Source organism: Jaculus jaculus, chromosome 16 (genome assembly GCF_020740685.1).
Source record: "Jaculus jaculus isolate mJacJac1 chromosome 16, mJacJac1.mat.Y.cur, whole genome shotgun sequence".
NCBI classification, from domain to species: Eukaryota; Metazoa; Chordata; class Mammalia; order Rodentia; family Dipodidae; genus Jaculus; species Jaculus jaculus.
This window is the reverse complement of record NC_059117.1, coordinates 65,401,339-65,418,924: the sequence shown is the minus strand read 5'-3', so window position 1 is coordinate 65,418,924 and position 17,586 is coordinate 65,401,339. Positions and strand designations below refer to the sequence as shown.

General features: G+C 44.7%; 1 protein-coding gene across 1 annotated transcript; it reads left to right on the top strand.

Moving 5' to 3' along the window:
- The first annotated feature begins 2,310 nt into the window (after positions 1 to 2,310).
- Positions 2,311 to 17,160, top strand: C16H3orf49 (chromosome 16 C3orf49 homolog). The gene is made up of 5 exons (XM_012949374.2): positions 2,311 to 2,435; positions 10,710 to 11,029; positions 14,083 to 14,207; positions 16,397 to 16,510; positions 16,963 to 17,160. Exons 1-5 carry the CDS (start codon positions 2,311 to 2,313, stop codon positions 17,158 to 17,160), a joined length of 882 nt encoding a protein of 293 aa, XP_012804828.2.
- The last annotated feature ends 426 nt before the right edge of the window (positions 17,161 to 17,586 follow it).

The following is a 17,586-nucleotide window of genomic DNA, read 5'->3' as shown; positions in this document are numbered from 1 at the left end:
TGCCCGGCTTCACATCTGCGGGCTGACCCTTCCGGAGTCAGGTGTCTGTGACCAGGCCCATCGTAAGGGGCTGTTCGAGTCACAGAAATGGGCCTGACGCAGGCCTCTTGGCTCTGGGCTCTGATTTCTCTTGGCCCCTGTGGTGGTTTGGTTCAGGTGTCCCCCATAAACCTAGGTGTTCTGAATGCTAGGTTCCCAGCTGATGGAGATTTGGGAATTAATGCCTCCTGGAGGGAGTGTATTGTTGGGGGTGGGCTTATGGGTATTAAAGCCAGTTTCCCCTTGCCAGTGTTTGGCACACCCTCCTGTTGCTGTGGTCCACCTTATGTTGGCCAGGGGGTGATGTCCACCCTCTGCTCATGCCATCGATTTTCCCTGCCATCGTGGAGCTTCCCCTTGAGCCAGTAAGCCAAAATAAATCTCTTTTTTCCCAGAAGCTGCTCTTGGTTGGGTGATTTCTACCAGCAATGCGAACCGGACTGCAACAGCCCCCAAACCCTCTCCTTCTGTTCTTTGTAAAGGGGTCTTTGTGGTCTCCCCTCCCACTCCCCAGACTGCGCGGGAAGGGAAAGGATTGCTCTGGGCTTGGGCTTTCCTGTTTTGCATTCCCTTCTAACTCTCCCTAAAATAAATATCATAATTCATAATTTACCCTTTGCTTCCATGTCTTCAATTTATATATATTTTTTTTTATTAAATTTTTTTAATTATTTATTTATTTATTTGAGAGCGACAGACACAGAGAGAAAGACAGATAGAGGGAGAGAGAGAGAGAATGGGCGCGCCAGGGCTTCCAGCCTCTGCAAACGAACTCCAGACGCGTGTGCCCCCTTGTGCATCTGGCTAATGTGGGACCTGGTGAACCGAGCCTCGAACCGGGGTCCTTAGGCTTTACAGGCAAGCGCTTAACCGCTAAGCCATCTCTCCAGCCCCAATATATATTTTTTTTTATTTTTTGCTTTTTCGAGGTAGGGTCTCGCTATAGCCCAGGCTGAATTGGAATTCACTCAGTAGTCTCAGGATGGCCTTGAACTCATGGCAATCCTCCTACCTCTGCCCCCCAAGTGTTGGGATTAAAGGTGTGCGCCACCATGCCAAAGCAATGCTTTCAATTCTTTGTGAAATATTTTTGTTTATTTATTTACTTAGTTATTTGAGAGAAAGATACTGATAGCTTCAAGTCTTTGCCCATATTTTCAATTGTTTGATAACTTGGGCAAGGACTTGAAGTTGGGGTTCACCGGCCTGAGGTTCTTCATTGTTTTCATGGAGATCTAATCCTTCCCTGGACCTCAACTCTGCATCACTAAGCAAGTGCTCTGCTTTTAACACAGCAGCCTCACCTTCCCGCTCAACATACAGTTCTCGCTTCAAGTCTTGGAACGTACCCCATTGGGCCAGTTTCCTCTGTATCTCTTGGGAGAGTGTTAGACATAGAAATTCTTGGGTCCTGGATGCGCTATGTTGAAATCTGCATAACATCAATAAGCAATTTCTGTGCAGATAAACGATGCTGATTTACTAATGAATACGCACGCAGAAAGCAGAGTCATTATGGTTATGTCCTGATATCTTCCCTCTGGCAGGCGTGGTCCTTATGCATACCATTATGTTGAATTCAACTCACGGGTCCTTTGCCTAAGAATAAATACTAGTGTTTGCTGCCACCTTGTGGTCAAATGTTCAACTAGGCGGTGTTTGCTCTTATCCATGAGGTAGATTCAGAAATAATGGAATGAGTGAGCCAGCTACCAATTTTTTTTTTTAGCCTTATGCTTCAACAGACCTCTATAGAACCCTAAAGTATAATGAAATACCCCATGGAGTGAAAATACTGAGACATCCGGACAGTAGCTGGCCTCTTCCGATGTGTCCTACAGGACCGATCATTCCATTCCACAGACCTAACAGAAGTTCATCTTTCTTCCCTGTAGAATTCATGCACAAGTATCTAAGTGTGCTTCTCAATTAACTAGCATGACATTCACTTTGTCAATCCAAACTGGCGATGGATAGGCTCTCAGATCACCATTGCTGCATCTATTCTGTCTAAGAAGCTAGGAAAGTATTTCCCACAGGGCCGTGGAACTTCCCACCTTTCTGTCACATGCATCATGGGAGACATTACTGAAGTCACAAATAAGACCAGCCCCACAAATGATGTCCCTAACACCTAGAAGGGAATGAGGAAGAGATTCCATTTTTTTTTCCTATGTATTTTGCCCCAAACATCTCAGAATTTGCCAGTTCTCTCAGTCACTGGACAAGGTCGTTCTGGTTTTGAACTCAAGGGCTAAGGACTGACTGACAATGGCCTGCCCTGGGCTGTACCCACCAGGACCTCTCAAGGTGGCCTATGGTAAAGTTGCTCACTACAGAAGATTCCAGCAACCCAGAAAGAAAAATGAATCATTCAACAGGAAGGGTATTGAGAGGTGGGTAATATGGACTCATTTTCTTTCCCACTAAGATATTTGGGGGGGTGGGTTGTTAAACAGACTTCACTGTGGTGATTGGAGAAGGTGAAATCTCTTTTTAAACACTGTATTTAGAAATCTAGACGGTGTGTACCATGGCACCAGGATGCACAGAGCCATAAAAGTCACATTTTATGATTACAAAAAAGTCATTATTTTGGGCTGGAGAGATGGCTTAGTGTGATTAAGAGTGCTTGCCTGTGAAGCCTAAGGATTCGGGTTCAATTTCCCAGTATGCAAGTAAACCAGACACACAAGGTGGCTCATGCCTCTAGAGTTCTCTGCAGTGGGTACAGGCCCTGGCCCACACATTCTCTTTCTTCCTGTCTCTCTGTGTCTCCCTCTCTCTCTCTCTCTTGCTTCTTAAAGAAATAGTTTTTTTTTTAAGTCATCATTTTAACACAGAGAAACCTTCACTTTCCACCTGAGTTTCAGTTTTAATGTGACATAGGAGGTTAATATGAGTACTAACTTGATTTTTTTTTTGTCAGCATTAGAATGCTTCTCATATCTGGCATCTCATCAAAATACTATCATTTTGAAAGCTCATTAGAGCAGCCCTGTCACATCTATTTTGGCTGCTGAAATATATCCTAACCTTATTTACCAATGCACCCTCCAATGAAAACATCAAAATAATCTTAGACCTGATATCTCTTGCCAATAAAGACAGACAGACAGTACTCCAAACACACTATATTTTAATTTTGAAAGTCAGCGTGGTGATTTATTTTCCAATTTCTTTGGGCTCCTCTAAGCAGATCCGAGAGCCGCAGCTCAGAGATGTACCACTGAAGTATCATTATGAGGCCCTAATGCATAAAGATAAATTTCTGAACTTCCAGAGGCAAAATGAAATATTGCAGAGATTTCAGCTTTGGCTAAGAAATAAGGGTTCCAGGAGGAGGCAATGCATGTGCCAGTGAAGTATTAAAAACTTCAGAAGAGGGGCTAGCGAAGGCTTAGTGACGAAGGTGCTTGCTTGTAAAGCCAAAGGACCAACGTTCACGTCCCCAGGACCCACGTAAGCCAGATGGATGTGGTGGGTCTGGAATTTGTTTGCAGCAGCTACAGGCCCTGGTACACCCATTCTCTTTCTATATGCTTCTTTATCTCTCTCAAATAAATACACAAATAAAAGAAATAAAAACTTCAGAAGGGAAGGGCTATTTCTGTAACAGAAATTGCAGCTCTCTTCCTAAATCACTTTTTCTAATTAAATTTTTAAAACTGTTTTTATTTATTTATTTGAGAGAGAAAGAGAATGAGAATATGGGTGCCCCAGGGCCTATTGCTGCTACAAACAAACTCCAGATGCATGCACCACTTTGGATAACTGGACCTAAGGCAGCAGGCTTTGCAAGCAGGCACTTTTAACCACTAAGCCATCTTCCTAGTCCCTCTAATTATGTTTTAAATAAATCATGAATGGAGAAAGAGGAAACACTTTTAGAGAATATGCAACTGCATAGAGCTGAGATTGTTCTTGTTTGTATTTTTTAAGACAGTCTTCCTATATAGGCTAGGCAGGCTTTGAACTCACAATGTTCCTGCCTGAGTCTTCTGCCTGCTGGAATTACAAGTTAACACCAGCACTGCTGTGTTCTTATCTGAGAGGTTAGTTATGAGAAGGGTCTTCAGGATTCCTGAACCTTTTTGAACTATATTTCTGTTGCTTCATGTGAGTGTGTGGGGTCATATTTGTGGCAGTGTAAATTATTAATTAAAATATTAAAAATTATTAAGAGTCTCATAGAGGCCACAGGAGGTTAATCCAGGGCTAGATGTACAGCTCAGTGGTAGACAGGGCTTGCCAAGCATGCACAAGAACCAGAGATCAAGCCAAAACACTACAAACAACAACAAAAATAAACAGCCAGGTGTGGTGGCGCACGCCTTTAATCCCAGCACTCAGGAGGCAGAGGCAGGAGGATCGCTTTGAGTTTAAGGCCAGCTGAGACTACACAGTAAATTCCAGGCCAGCCTGGGTTACAGTGAGACCCTACCTCAAAAAACGAAAGAACTAGAGCTGGGGAGATGGGTTAGTGGTTAAGGTGCCTGCCTGCAAAGCCTAAAGATCCATGCTTGACTCTCCAGATCCGAACTAAGCCAGATGATACAAGGTGATGCCAGAGCACAAGGCCGCACATGCGTACAAGGTGGCGCACGCATCTGGAGTTCCACTGCAGTGGCTGGAGGCCCTGGCAGCCAATTCTCTCTCTCTCTCTCTTTCTCTCTCTCTCTCTCTCTCTCTCTCACACACACACACACACACACACACACACACACACACACAATTACAAAAAGCTAAAATAAATAAATAAATAACCAAACACAGGAACACAGGTGATTAATCCTAGCTCATAAATTACCTTTGGGCGAGTTAGAAAATAAATCTCCTTCCAGTACACTTTACTGCCACCTACCAGATAATTCTTGGAATTACCACGCACAACCATTAGGATTAAATGTGCCCAGCAAGCCCCAGAAGGGGTTCACGTACACGCTGCAGGGCTTGCTGCCGGCAGGGAGGGCGCGGGCGCACGAGCTGCACCCTCCTGCTATCGGAGACTCGGAATGCATACATTATTACCTTTCATTTTCACATTTCTGAGAAAAGTGTATGCATTTTCAAATGAACAGGAAAGTTAACGAAAGTTCACATAACATGTCCCAAATCACAGTTAGCAACTGTGGTTCCGAATGAGAACACCGTCGAATTCCAGGGCCTGAGAGTTCTCCGACTCTCTTCCTGTGAATGGTGACTTCAGCGTCTGGAAGATGTCAGATCAGCTTAGAGCCCTGCTCTGCTGGTGGGCAGTATATGTGCTTATGGTGAGCTTGAGATGTTTCAGATAATGTTTGAAGAATATTTATAATGGCTATTAACTTATTTTTAACCCAGGTTACAAAATTATACAATATGTAAGGATAATCTATAACACAGCATAATAATCATTTCACATCATATCACAACTAGAATTTTATCCTGAGAAGTGAAGATTAATGTGCACTTAAAAACCTATACAAAGGAGCTGGAGGGATAGCTTAGTGGTTAAGGAGCTTGACTGCAAAGACAAAGGACCCAGATTTGATTCCCCAGGACCCACATAAGCCAGATGCACAAGGTGGCATACACACCTGAAGTTCATTTTCAATAGCTAGAGGCCCTGGCATGCCCATTCTTTCTCAGATCAATCAAGAAATAAAATATGGGGCTGGAGGGATGGCTTAGTGGTTAAGGCGTTTGCCTGCAAAGCCAAAGGACCCAGGTTCAATTCCCCAGGACCCACATAAGCCAGATGTACAAGGGGGCTCAAGTGTCTGGAGTTTGTTTGCAGTGGCTAGAGCCCCTGGTACACCTATCTATCTCTCTGTCTGTCTGTCTGTCTGTCTCTCTCTCTGACTCGCTCAAATAAATAAACTTAAAGATAAATAAACAAAATATTTAAAAAAAAACTATGCAAGCCAGGTGTGGTGGCTCATGCCTTTAATCCCAGTACTGGGGGGGGGGGGCAGGGGAGGGGAGGAGGCAGAGGTAGGAGGGTCACTGAGAGTTTGAGGCCACCCTGAGACTACATAGTGAATTCCAGGTCAGCCTGTGCTAGAATGAGACCCTACCTGGAGAGAGGAAAAAAAACAATGAAGGAACCGGGCAGTGATTACCTTCGATCTTGACTGAAGCAGTGTCAGTATCTTGTTTGTAGCCGTGTTTGGTAAGATATAACCATGTAGAGTAAGTACATTAAGAGAACGAAAAAGCCCCTGTATTATTTGTTTCAAACTTTTTGTCTTCATTTGCATGTGTATGTGTGTGTACAGAGTCATGCCAGAGCCAGTGAGAGGCAAAGAGGCGTGCCAGGGCTGCTCTCCACGACAAATGAACACCAGATGCCTGCACTGCTTTGTTTCAGCTGGCTTAGCTTGCATACTGGGGAATGGAACTCTGGACCAACAAACTTTACAAGCAACTGCCTTTGACCATTGATCAATCTTCCCATGCTCTCCTTCCCTGTATTATTTATTTTTTAATTAATTAATTATAAGCATAGGAGGGGGGATGGGCATGCCAGCACCTTCTGCCATTGCAAATGAACTCCACATGCATACACTTTGTGCATCTGGCTTACTTGGTTAATTTACTTGGTTAATTGATTAATTTGAGCTGCAGGCCTGCAAGCAAGTGTCTTTAACTTCTGAGCTCTCTCTCCAGCCCCACCTCCCTCAGTATTATTTCTTAACCCTCAATGTGGGGCTGGAGAGATGGCTTAGCGGTTAAGCGCTTGACTGTAAAGCCTAAGGACCCCGGTTCGAGGCTCGGTTCCCCAGGACCCACGTTAGCCAGATGCACAAGGGGGCGCACGCGTCTGGAGTTCTTTGCAGTGGCTGGAGGCCCTGGCGCGCCCATTCTTCCTCTTTCCCTGTCACTCTCATATAAATAAATAATAAACAAAAAAACTTTTAAAATCCTCAATGTGATTTTATAGTTACCTCAAAATAAGAAGCTTATGGAGTGTTGCAATTACCCTCTGGTTGCTGGCATGAAACACCAGACCAAAAGTGACTGATGGACCAAAAACTATTAAGTTTGGCTTACAGACTTGAGGGGAAGTTCCATGGTGGCAGGGGGAAACATGGCATGAGCAGAGACTGGCATCACCTCCTGGCCAACATCAGCGGGACTGTGTCAACAACTGGCAAGGGGTGGTGCTTGTTGGCGCACGCCTTTAATCCCAGCACTGGGGAGGCAGAGGTGGAAGGATTGCCGTGAGTTTGAGGCCACCCTGAATCTACATAGTGAATTCCAGGCCAGCCTGGGCTAGAGTAAGACCCTGCCTCGGGGGGGGGGGGGGGGGGGGGGACTGGCTAGGGGAAGCTGGCTAAACAGTGTGGCAGGAAACTTTGGAGGGCGGGGACAGGGATGAACGAGACTACACCTCACCCCAGAGAGGACACAGGATGATTACACCAAAATCTAGTGTTTGATTTTCTTTGTCTTCCCTCCTCCCCCAGAGGTAGGGTCTCACTCTAGCCCAGGCTGACCTGGAATTCACTACGTAGTCTCAGGCTGGCCCCAAACTCACGGCAATCCTCCTACCTCTGCCACCCGAGTGCTGTGGGATTAAAGGAGTGTGCCACCACGCCCGGCTCAAAATCTGTTTTGATGAACCAGTGAGTTTATTGGGGTTACGTACAGAGCGAGGGGGGGGGGGTTGCTGGCATGACCACCGCGAAGCCCGCCCCAGCACGCTGGCCTCCCGCACGCTGGCCTCCCGCACGCTCGCCTCCAGCACACCTCGGTGTTCACAGGCAGCGCTTCCCAAAGCAGTGATCTCAGGGTAGAATCTTCCAGCCCTTTCTTCACTCGATTACTGCCTGAATCCAGGAACTTCCTTCTTGCCTCCCTCTGTCAGGAAGGAATGTTTCCGTTTTTTAGCTAACATAACCTTGGGGAGTAGTGGTGTGACCTTTTAAGTTTCAGGTCTCCCAGCCTTGATTTCCTGATTCCCCAGGGCCTCCTTCCTCTCTTTCTTCAGGAGAGAATATTTCTAGCCTGCTACACAATACCCATAAATCCAAACCCCCCAACAACACACCTCCTCCAGGAGAGGCTCCAATTCCCTAATTGCCAACGAGCTGGGGACCCAGCATTTAGAACACATGAGTTTATGGTGGGGGGCGCTTAATTCAAAGCACAGCGTGGAAAAAGGGCTCATGAAACCCTGTCCTCCCAGAGTAACCTGGTAGCAGTGGATGATTGCTGGGAGAGGGGGGTCATGTCTTTCAGGGGTGTAGCCACGGGAAGGTTCCGCCAACATAGAAGTGACCCTAACTTAACTTAGTGGGGAGATATATATATATATATATATATATATATATATATATGTATGTATGTATGTATGTATATATATATATATATATATATATACATATATACACACACACACACACACACATATAGAAGTAGAAAGAAAGAAAAAAGGTTTTGTGAAAGGTGGAGGGAGATGAGAGAGGGTAACTGGGTGGGGTGTGATCAAAATTCATCATATGAGTGCAAAACATAGATAGAAGCTTAAGTTTTAAAATCCTAGGATTTAAGACACGCCATTGCTTTCGACTAAATCTGACAACAATCTGCTATTCAAGAGAAAATATCAGGTAGACAATTGTGTCAGAGCCTACATGATACTTATTTTTGCATGAAGGAGAACACCACGGTCCCGGGATCAGATGATCTGGGCATAAATTACTTCATCTCTGGTGTAAGAGGGAGATGGTGTTGCAGGGACTAAATCACCCACTAGCAGAGCACACAGAGGTAGCAGCGTCACAAGCTACAAGGCAAGGTGGAGGTCCGCCTTTTACTAAACTAGGCCAGCATTACGAGGGTGGATCTATGGCTCTTCCGAACTTTGGGAGCAGGAGGTTGGTGTCACTTACCTAAATGAGTGTTCTATGCAAACACAGCAGGCATGGGCTCTTGGGGGTTATGTCCCTTACTGAGGGACAATCGCCATCTCTCATAACCTTAGCCTCACAACTGCCATGCGGAACAACACCTGTATCAAGGGCATGGTGGCGCACACCTTTAATCCCGGCAGTTAGGAGACATAGGAGGAGGATCGCTGTGAATTGGAGGCTGATATGCCCAGTTCTAGGCCCCCCTCCAGTGACCACCAAGGAGAACCAAGCACGCATGTAAAAGCAAGCAGTTTTATTTCGGGCTTAAGCTCGGACTCTTGACTTCACCAACACAGTGGATCCACGCAAGAGCCCTGAGCAGCGGGGGGGGGGGGGGGGGGGGGGTGTTATAGGGATTTGAACAAAGAAGTAGGGAAATGGTTACATGATTGGTTGAGTTAAGCAGTAACTGCACCTGTATTTTTCTGATAGGCTTAGGATGCTGGTGTGCAAAGCTGGTGGGCAGGGGGCTACAGGGATTCCCAGCAGATTAGGTAACCTTTATTGTGATTGGCTATATGTATCACAGAACTTTAAGTAAACTTATTTTGAGCAAACTTATCTGTGACCACAGGAAGGCATGGTGCAGACAGTCCATTCCCTTATCAGGAGACTGACCTTGCTGGGAAGCAGAAACTTAGGCCTATTGATGATTCTGAGGCTTATTACGGCTTCCTGAGTCCTTCATTCCCCCTCTTCTTGTACCATGAGGAGCCAATCTTGGATCCTGTTTCTGCTCTTGCAAGTCCCAAAGTAAGCTAACAGTTAGAGCAGTAATAGGTTTTCTCTTTATCTTAACTAGATTCGCACCTAGTCGTTGGTTTATTTTTTCAACCTCCCAATTCAAGTAAGAAAGAGGACTACAACAGACACAAGTGGTGAATAATATAAGCATTAAGAGCGTATAAGCTCGAGTTTGGGAGGGGATTTTTGATCCTGCTTGACTTCCCATTGTGGCTGGTAGTCCTCAGGTTCAACTAGTGGATCTGCCAGTCGGTCGGACATGGGTGTGGTAGGCCTATTGATGATTTGGAGGCCTATTATGGCTTCCTGAGTCCTTCAGAGGCCAGCCTCAGACTACATAGTGAATTCCAGGTCAGCCTGGGCTAAAGCAAGACCCTACCTAAAGGAAAAAATTCTATCAAATCACCATTGGAATGGGATTTCAAATTGCCAGTTTGAAGTCTTGTATCTTCACGCTCTTGGATTACAAACTATTCTACTTTTGGTCAATGAATTTGACCTCCCTAGGTCTCAGGTCTCAGTTTATTCAGTAGCAAAATGAAGATAATAATTATAACCAAAATGAAATAGTGGCCAGATTTGTACTCAGCAATTAAGTGATAAAATACCAAGTAATAGCTCTTTTGTTTATTTGTTGTTGCTTTTTCCTGTGATTTGATTCTGGTCCCGTTTCATGCTGTGCAGTTCTATGGTGCTTGACAAATGCACAGTCATTCATTTATTTGTTTTGAGGTAGGATAGCGCTCTAGCCCAGGCTGACCTGAATTCAGTATGTAGTCTCAGGCTGGCCTTGAACTCACAGCCATCCTACCTCTGCTTTCAGAGTGCTGGGATTAAAGGTGTGCGCCACCACCCCTGGTATGCACAGTCATTTTTGGCATTGTCACCGCAAGTACAAGACCAGAATCAAATAGCAGAAGAAAAAAAAAACTGTATTATTTGTTTACATTTATACTTGGGGCTTTAATAATCTATATGTTTTTGACTTTTCAATGACCTCCATGCACATTATTTTTATTTGTTTAGATGGCATAGAGCTGTGTCTACCAACTTAGTACAGCAAAACCTGTTGGTCCCCAAGGAGGAATCATCCTGTGAAAGTGACATGGGATTTCATGAACACCAGCAAAGTCAGAAAAAAACTCTGATGAAGAAAATGAAGACTGCTTTGGGGAAAATGCTGTCCTGCAAGTATAGAGGCAAGCCAGCCAGTGTCCACAGAGAGCGCGCCAAGCAGAATCAAGCCCTCCTGCCCACCACGCAGGGCCTTCTTCCCCGGCTTGTCAAGGAGCTGCCGTCTCCCAAGTTATTTACCAAGCCAAGAATGAGAAAACTGTCACAGAATGGTAACCATAGGCCACTTAGTAACAAGTGTGAAAGCTAAAAGAGGAAGTAAAAAAATGAGGATGGACTCATTAGCTACCTGGTGTGGTTTGGGTGCCAAACTTTTCCCAAAGGCCCGTGCATTGAAGGCGTATTGTCCAGGGTGCTGCTGTTGGGAGGTGGTGGGACCCATTGAGGAGTCTGTAGGTCACTGGGAACCTGCCCTAGACTGGGGATTATGGGAACCCCAGCTCCTTGCTCATTTACTTCCCGGTCATAAGGTGAGTGGTTTCGCCCCCACGCCAAACTACCCACCATTATTATCTGCTCCTTGAACGGAGGCCTAAAAGCATTGGGTCTGCTGATCATAAGGTGGAAATTTTTAAAACCATGAGCCAGAGGAGACTTTTCTTTTTAAAATATTTTATTTGCAAGCAAAGAGAAAGAGCGAGAATATGGACATGCCATGGCCTTTTGTTGTTGTTGTTTTGTTTTGTTTTTTGTTTTTTTGAGGTAGGGTCTCACTCTAGCCCATGCTGACCTGGAATTCACTATGTAGTCTCAAGCTGGCCTCAAACTCACCGTGATCCACCTACCCCTGCCTCCCAAGTACTGGGATTAAAGGCGTGTGCCACCATGCTTAGCTTGCCATGGCCTCTTGCTGCTGCAAACTCTAAATGCATGAGCCACTTTGTGCATCTGGCTTTATGTGGGTACTGAGGAATCAAACCCAGGCCTGCAGACTTTGCAATCAAGTACCTTTAATAGCTGAGCCATCTCACCAGCCCAAAACTTTTCAGAAGTTATTAATTTCAGGTATTTTGTTAGAGTAGCAGGAAGTTGACATAACCCAAAATATGCCAACTTATCTAAAATGCAGAATCTCAGGCCCCGCCTAAGTCGAGAACTGCACTGTACCAGGATCCCCAGCAATGTAGGCAATCTTGCCATGTAACAGTGCTATTCTTTGGAGTGCTATGAGTTATGAAAAGTATTATCCTCGGTGTTTACAGTCTCTTTTGCAGCTTCTTAAAAAAAATCAAGTAGACATTTTTGGAAATATTTTATTTATTTATTATTTGAAAGAGAGGGAAAGTATGGGCACACCAGAGTCTTCTGCCTCTGAAAATGAACTCTAGATACATGCATCCCTTTGCGTGTCTGGCTTTACATGGTGCTGGGGAATTAAACCGTGGGCCATCAAGCTTTGTAAGCAAGTGCCTCTAATTGCTGAGCCATCTCTCCAGTCCCTAAGAAGACATTCTTAGAATAATTTTAAACAGAAAATCTGAGCAAAAATGTTTCTCCCTTTCTGTCTTCCACATTTTCCCATAGTATTAACATCTTTCCTTAGTGAAGTACATTTGCTCTACTGATAAATCAATATTGATATATTACCTATCAAGTTCATAGCTTACATTACGATTCATTCTTTTTAAAAATATTTTTAATATTTTATTTATTTGAGAGAGAGAGAGAGAGGGAAAGAGAGAGAGAGGAAGATAGAATGGGTACACCAGGGCCTCCAGCCACTGCAAATGAATTCCAGACCCATGTGCCTCCTTGCGCATCTGGCTTATGTGGGTCCTGAGGAATAGAACCTGTATCCATAGGCCTCACAGGCAAGTGCCTTGAGTGCTCAGCCATCTCTCCAGCCCTAGGGCTCATTCTTTATCTTGCAGTTTGAGATAGGCTTTGTGATGGCACTAGCATTCTCTCTGCTTAGCACTGCTGTTGGGGATCATTTGTTCTTCTATTTGAGTTTTATGACTCTTTCTTCTTTTCTGTGAAGAATATTACTGAAAATTTCTATGAAGTTTTATTTCTGTTGGTTACTTTTGGCAATGTGGCCACTTTCATTCTATTAATCCATGAGAATGGAAGTCTTCTGACTATCTAGTGAATTCAATTTCTTTCTTCAGTGTTTGTTTGTTTTTGTTTTCTCATGGTAGGGTCTCGCTCTAGCCCAGGCTGACCTGGAATTTACTATATAGTCTCAGGCTGGCCTTGAACTCACAGCGATCCTCCTACCTCTGCCTCCTGAGTGCTAGAACTAAAGACATGCACCACCATGCCCAAGCAAAAAAAAATTTTTTTTTTTCGAGGTAGGGTCTCACTCTAGCCTAGGCTGACCTAGAATTCACTATGTAGTCTCAGAGTGGCCTCGAACTCATGGCGATCCTCCTACCTCTGCCTCCTGAGTGCTGGTATTAAAGGCATGCGCCACCACGCCCAGCTAAAATTTTTTTTTTTTTAATAAAAATCTGGGGGCTGGAGAGATGACTTAGCGGTTAAGGCGCTTGCCAGCAAAGTGTAAGGACCCAGGTTGTACTTCCCAGATCCCACCTTAGGCAGATGCATAGAGGTGAGGCAAGCGCAAAGTCAAACATGCCCACTAGATGGCCAAAGCATCTGGGGTTCAATTGCAGTGGCTGAGGCCCTGGTGTGCCAATTCCCTCTCTCTCCATCTCTTGCTCTCTAAAATAAAATAAAATAAAAATTAAAAATAAAAAAATAGGCCCTGACCACAAGCTTTGCAAGTAAGTGCCTTTAGCCACTGAGCAATCTTCCCTTTTAAAAAGTTCTGCCATGCCCAACAAGAAAGCATACACAGCAAAGCTAAGCCTCCAAGACGTAATCACCTTGCCAAGACCAGTGGGTTTTTGGCAAGGTCATTACCACAACAAAAGGCAAACGTGGGCTGGAGAGATGGCTTAGAGGTTAAGGCACTTGCCTACAAAACCAAAGGACCCAGGTTCCATTCCCAAGGACCCAGATGCACAAGGTGGCACATGCATCTGGAGTTCATTTGCAGTGGCTAGAGACCCTGGCATTCCCATTCTCTCTATATGTGCATCTGCCCCCCTCAAATAAATACTAAAGCATTTTTTAAGGCAAATGTGTTCAGGAGAAAGGCTAACATTGGAACAAGCAAATTTATTTTCACCCCCAACAGGAAAAAAAACCTACTGAGGCAGCATATGTATGTAACATATATTCCTGAATACTTTTGAGTAGGAATACTGTTTTCCACTGTGATCCTAATCACACTTTCTTCTTCTTTCCTTGCTCTAAGCAACTATACAGCTTGACGTGGTGGAGGCAGAGACAGAGGAGATCACTGGAGGAAACAGGCTCCTCCGGGCAAGGAGGACCACCAAGCGTTTATCTGTCACGTCTCTCCCTTCGGGGCTGCAGAAGGTAAAGTGTTAAACACAACTTGCCTTGGAAGCCCTGCAGAAATCAGTGCCTACGTTTTTCCCAAACCAAGTACTCTCCTATGGTAACTCACCCGCAAATAAACCCCTTAAATCTGTGCTTTGTCTCCTTCCCTCAAGAAAGTAGGGCGCAGGTCAGGCCCTTCTACTTCTGAGTTCAGACTTCAGTATGGGGCACAGTGGTGTCGGAGCTTCACACTGACCTGCTGAATGATTCAAAGTGAAGCTGGAAGCAGGGGAGATGGCATAACCATTAAAGGCACTTACTTGCAAAGCCTGACAACCTGGGTTCAATTCCCCAGTACCCATGTAAAGCCAGATGTACAAAGTGGTGCAGGCAGAGAGGTAGATAGATAGACAGACAGACAGACAGATGATAGATATAGATGATAGAGAATAAATGAGTGGATGAGCATGATAGGGCCACTTGCCACTGCAAACAAACTTCAGAGGCATGGGCTACTTTGCGCAACTGGCTTTACGTGGGTACTAGGGAATCAAACCTGGGCAGTCAGGCTTTGCAATCACGTGGCTTTAACTGCTGAGCCACATCTCCAGCCTGAAATTGAAACCAGAAGTGAAAACCTGTGTGCACCACATACAAGTGTTATGCTAGGTGATCTAGGATTCTAAAGACTTATCTGAAAGAATGAATCCAAACAGCTCAGATTAGTGGGTTTTCTAATGTTATAATTCAGTAGGGAATGTCCTTTACTTCTCTTCTTTGGCATGTACATGTTTGGATGCACAGGTGAACATGCATACATATGCATGTGTGATTTTGGAAGCCAGAGGTCAATATTGGGTGCCTTCCTCAATCACTCTCTACCTTATATTTTTTAAATATTTTATTTTTATCTATTTATTTATTTGACAGAGAAAGAGAGAGAATGGGTGTACCAGGGCCTCCAGCCACTGCAAACAAACTCCAGTCACATGCAACCCTTTTGTGCATCTGGCTAACGTGAGTCCTGGGGAATCAAACCTGGGTCCTTTGGCTTTGTGGGCAAATGCCTTAACTGCTAAGCCATCCTGACAGCCCTCCATCTTATATTTTTGAAGCATGGTCTCACAGTGCACATAGAGCTCACTGATTTGGCTAGACAAGCTAGCCAGCAAGCCCTAGGAATTCCCCATGTTCACTTTCTGAGCACTGGCATTACAGGTGTATACTGCCATGCCCAGTTTTTACTTGGGATATGGGCATCCAAGCTCAGGTCCTCATGTCTGCATGGCAAGCACTTTACCCACTGAGCCATCTTCCTGCTCCCCCACCCCCCGGCCTTTTTGTGAGACAGGATCTCTGTAGCCCAGAACAGGTTCCAGTTTGTATAATTCCGAATGTGGGGAATTACAGGTATGTCACCACACCATACTGTAAATCAGTTTTTTGTTATGTTTTTGACAGGACCTGACTTTCTTACCCAGGAATGGTTTCAAATTCCTGGGCTCCAGTCATCTTCCTGCCTCAGTGTCCTGAGCAGTTGGGAATACAGGCATACGCCTCCCTGGTTGCCAAGTAAAATTAGAACCCTAAACTATTGTCATTACCTGTATAATAAGCACTTATTTGAGAGGACACGATGTTTCAGGCCATGTTCTAAGTACTTTAAAAATAACAATTCAGAGCCTGGAGAGATGGCTTAGCGGTTAAGGGACTTGCCTGCAAAGCCTAAGGACCCAGTTTTGATTGGGGTTGGGGAGATGGTCCAATGGTTAAAGGTACTTGCTTGCAAAGCCTGTTAGTCTGGGGTATGATCCCCTAGTACCAAAGTAAAGCCAGATGCACAAAGTGGCACATGCATCTGGAGTTCGCTTTTTTTTTAAAGCAAGTGTCCCTGATGTACCCATTCTCTGTCTCTCTGCTTGCAAACAAACAAAAAAAATATTAAAAAAAACTTCTGTAGAACAGTAAGATCACCCTCATGATTTCAGGACAAACTTCAGAGCCCCACAGCCTCATTTCTCTGCACCCCCTTGCTCTCTTCAGAGAGCTCTGGCACAAAGGAGGCGCCTGAGGAGGAGAGAGTACGATGCGTGTGGACTGAACCCAGTGCTGTCATGTGACAAGTATTCTTTGTAAAGAGGACGTGTGAAGGACCAGGGCTCTGATTTCAGTGCCACCACAGAATTAATGATTTCTAGTCTGATGTTTTTGCATTTTCACAACAGGTACAGTACTCATCAAAAAAGAGGTCACACTTCCCAGCACTGAAAAAAAAGAAACATGGCATGGAGAGCATCCTTGGAAAACCCGATGTGACAGTAGGGAAGCTTCAAATGCAGGTAGTGGAAAAGGTTTTCCTTCTTTTTTCTTTCGTCTCAGCAGTGGAGGCTTACCTCCACACCCTGCCCTGCTAGAAAGCACGGATGTGGGACATGATTAACAATTAACATTAAGAATCAGTGTTAGTAGGGGGTACTCTGAGAGTAAGTAAAGGATGGCTAAGGGCATCTAGAATGATGTTGGGTGCCTCATAAATAGTAAGTGAAATCCATTAAAATTAAGGCACACACGGGCTTCTTCTGAGAAGGAAGGAGATTGTCTCTACCACTGGGTGGTAAATGTATGTTTTCAAGCTCTGTTTGCTGACTTGAATTAGAATATTACTTTGGGACTCACAGAATATCCACAAACTCCTGAAGTCAACTCTCAGGAAAAGCAACTCTCACTTCTCTTTCGTCAAGCTTTTCCAACACATGGTTTCATTTGTGTGTGTGTGTGTCACCTGTCCTAGGTGGATGACCTTATAGAAACAGTGACTGATAAATCCCTGAAGCTACTGGCCCAACGACATGCTGAGCTTCAGCAGTGTGAGTTCCTCGGGGATGAGATCCTCCAGTCGTCCAAGCAGTTCCAGAGGATGTCGAAGCGAACCATGAGGAAGTACAAACTGAGAAGTGCGTGTTTCCCGTGTGCCTGCTGCTGCCTCTGATGTCTTCTTCCTCATGGGACAGAAGTCATCTTTGTAGGAATTCTCTTTTCCCAGTGTCTAGCCTCAAGTCTTTCTAGTGAGCTGGGCATGGTGGTACATGTCTTTAATCCCAAACCTTGGGAGGCAGAAATAGGAGGATCGCCATGAGTTCAAAGCCAGCCTGGAATTACAGAGCGAGTTCTAGGTTAGCCTGGGCTATAGTGAGACTCTACCTTGAAAAAAAAAAAACAATAAAAAATATCTTCCTACTGAGTTATTATGTGGAGGCAGGGGGTTAAGACTATTCTGCCCAATAGTTTCTAAATTTGATTTTGATTATGAATTCAGAAATGCATTTTATTTTTGGTTCATAATTCTTACTAGGACAGATAAAAGAAAAACACTTTTCAAGGCAGAGCAATTCTGTAAAAAAATTAATCTCATCAT

Bases quoted from the DNA above. Each gene is read 5' to 3' on its own strand.
- C16H3orf49 (XM_012949374.2), top strand. From the start codon at position 2,311: ATGGCCTGCCCTGGGCTGTACCCACCAGGACCTCTCAAGGTGGCCTAT. The intron at 14,208-16,396 runs GTAAAGTGTTAA...TTTTCACAACAG, and splicing joins TCCCTTCGGGGCTGCAGAAG to GTACAGTACTCATCAAAAAA. The intron at 16,511-16,962 runs GTAGTGGAAAAG...CACCTGTCCTAG, and splicing joins TAGGGAAGCTTCAAATGCAG to GTGGATGACCTTATAGAAAC.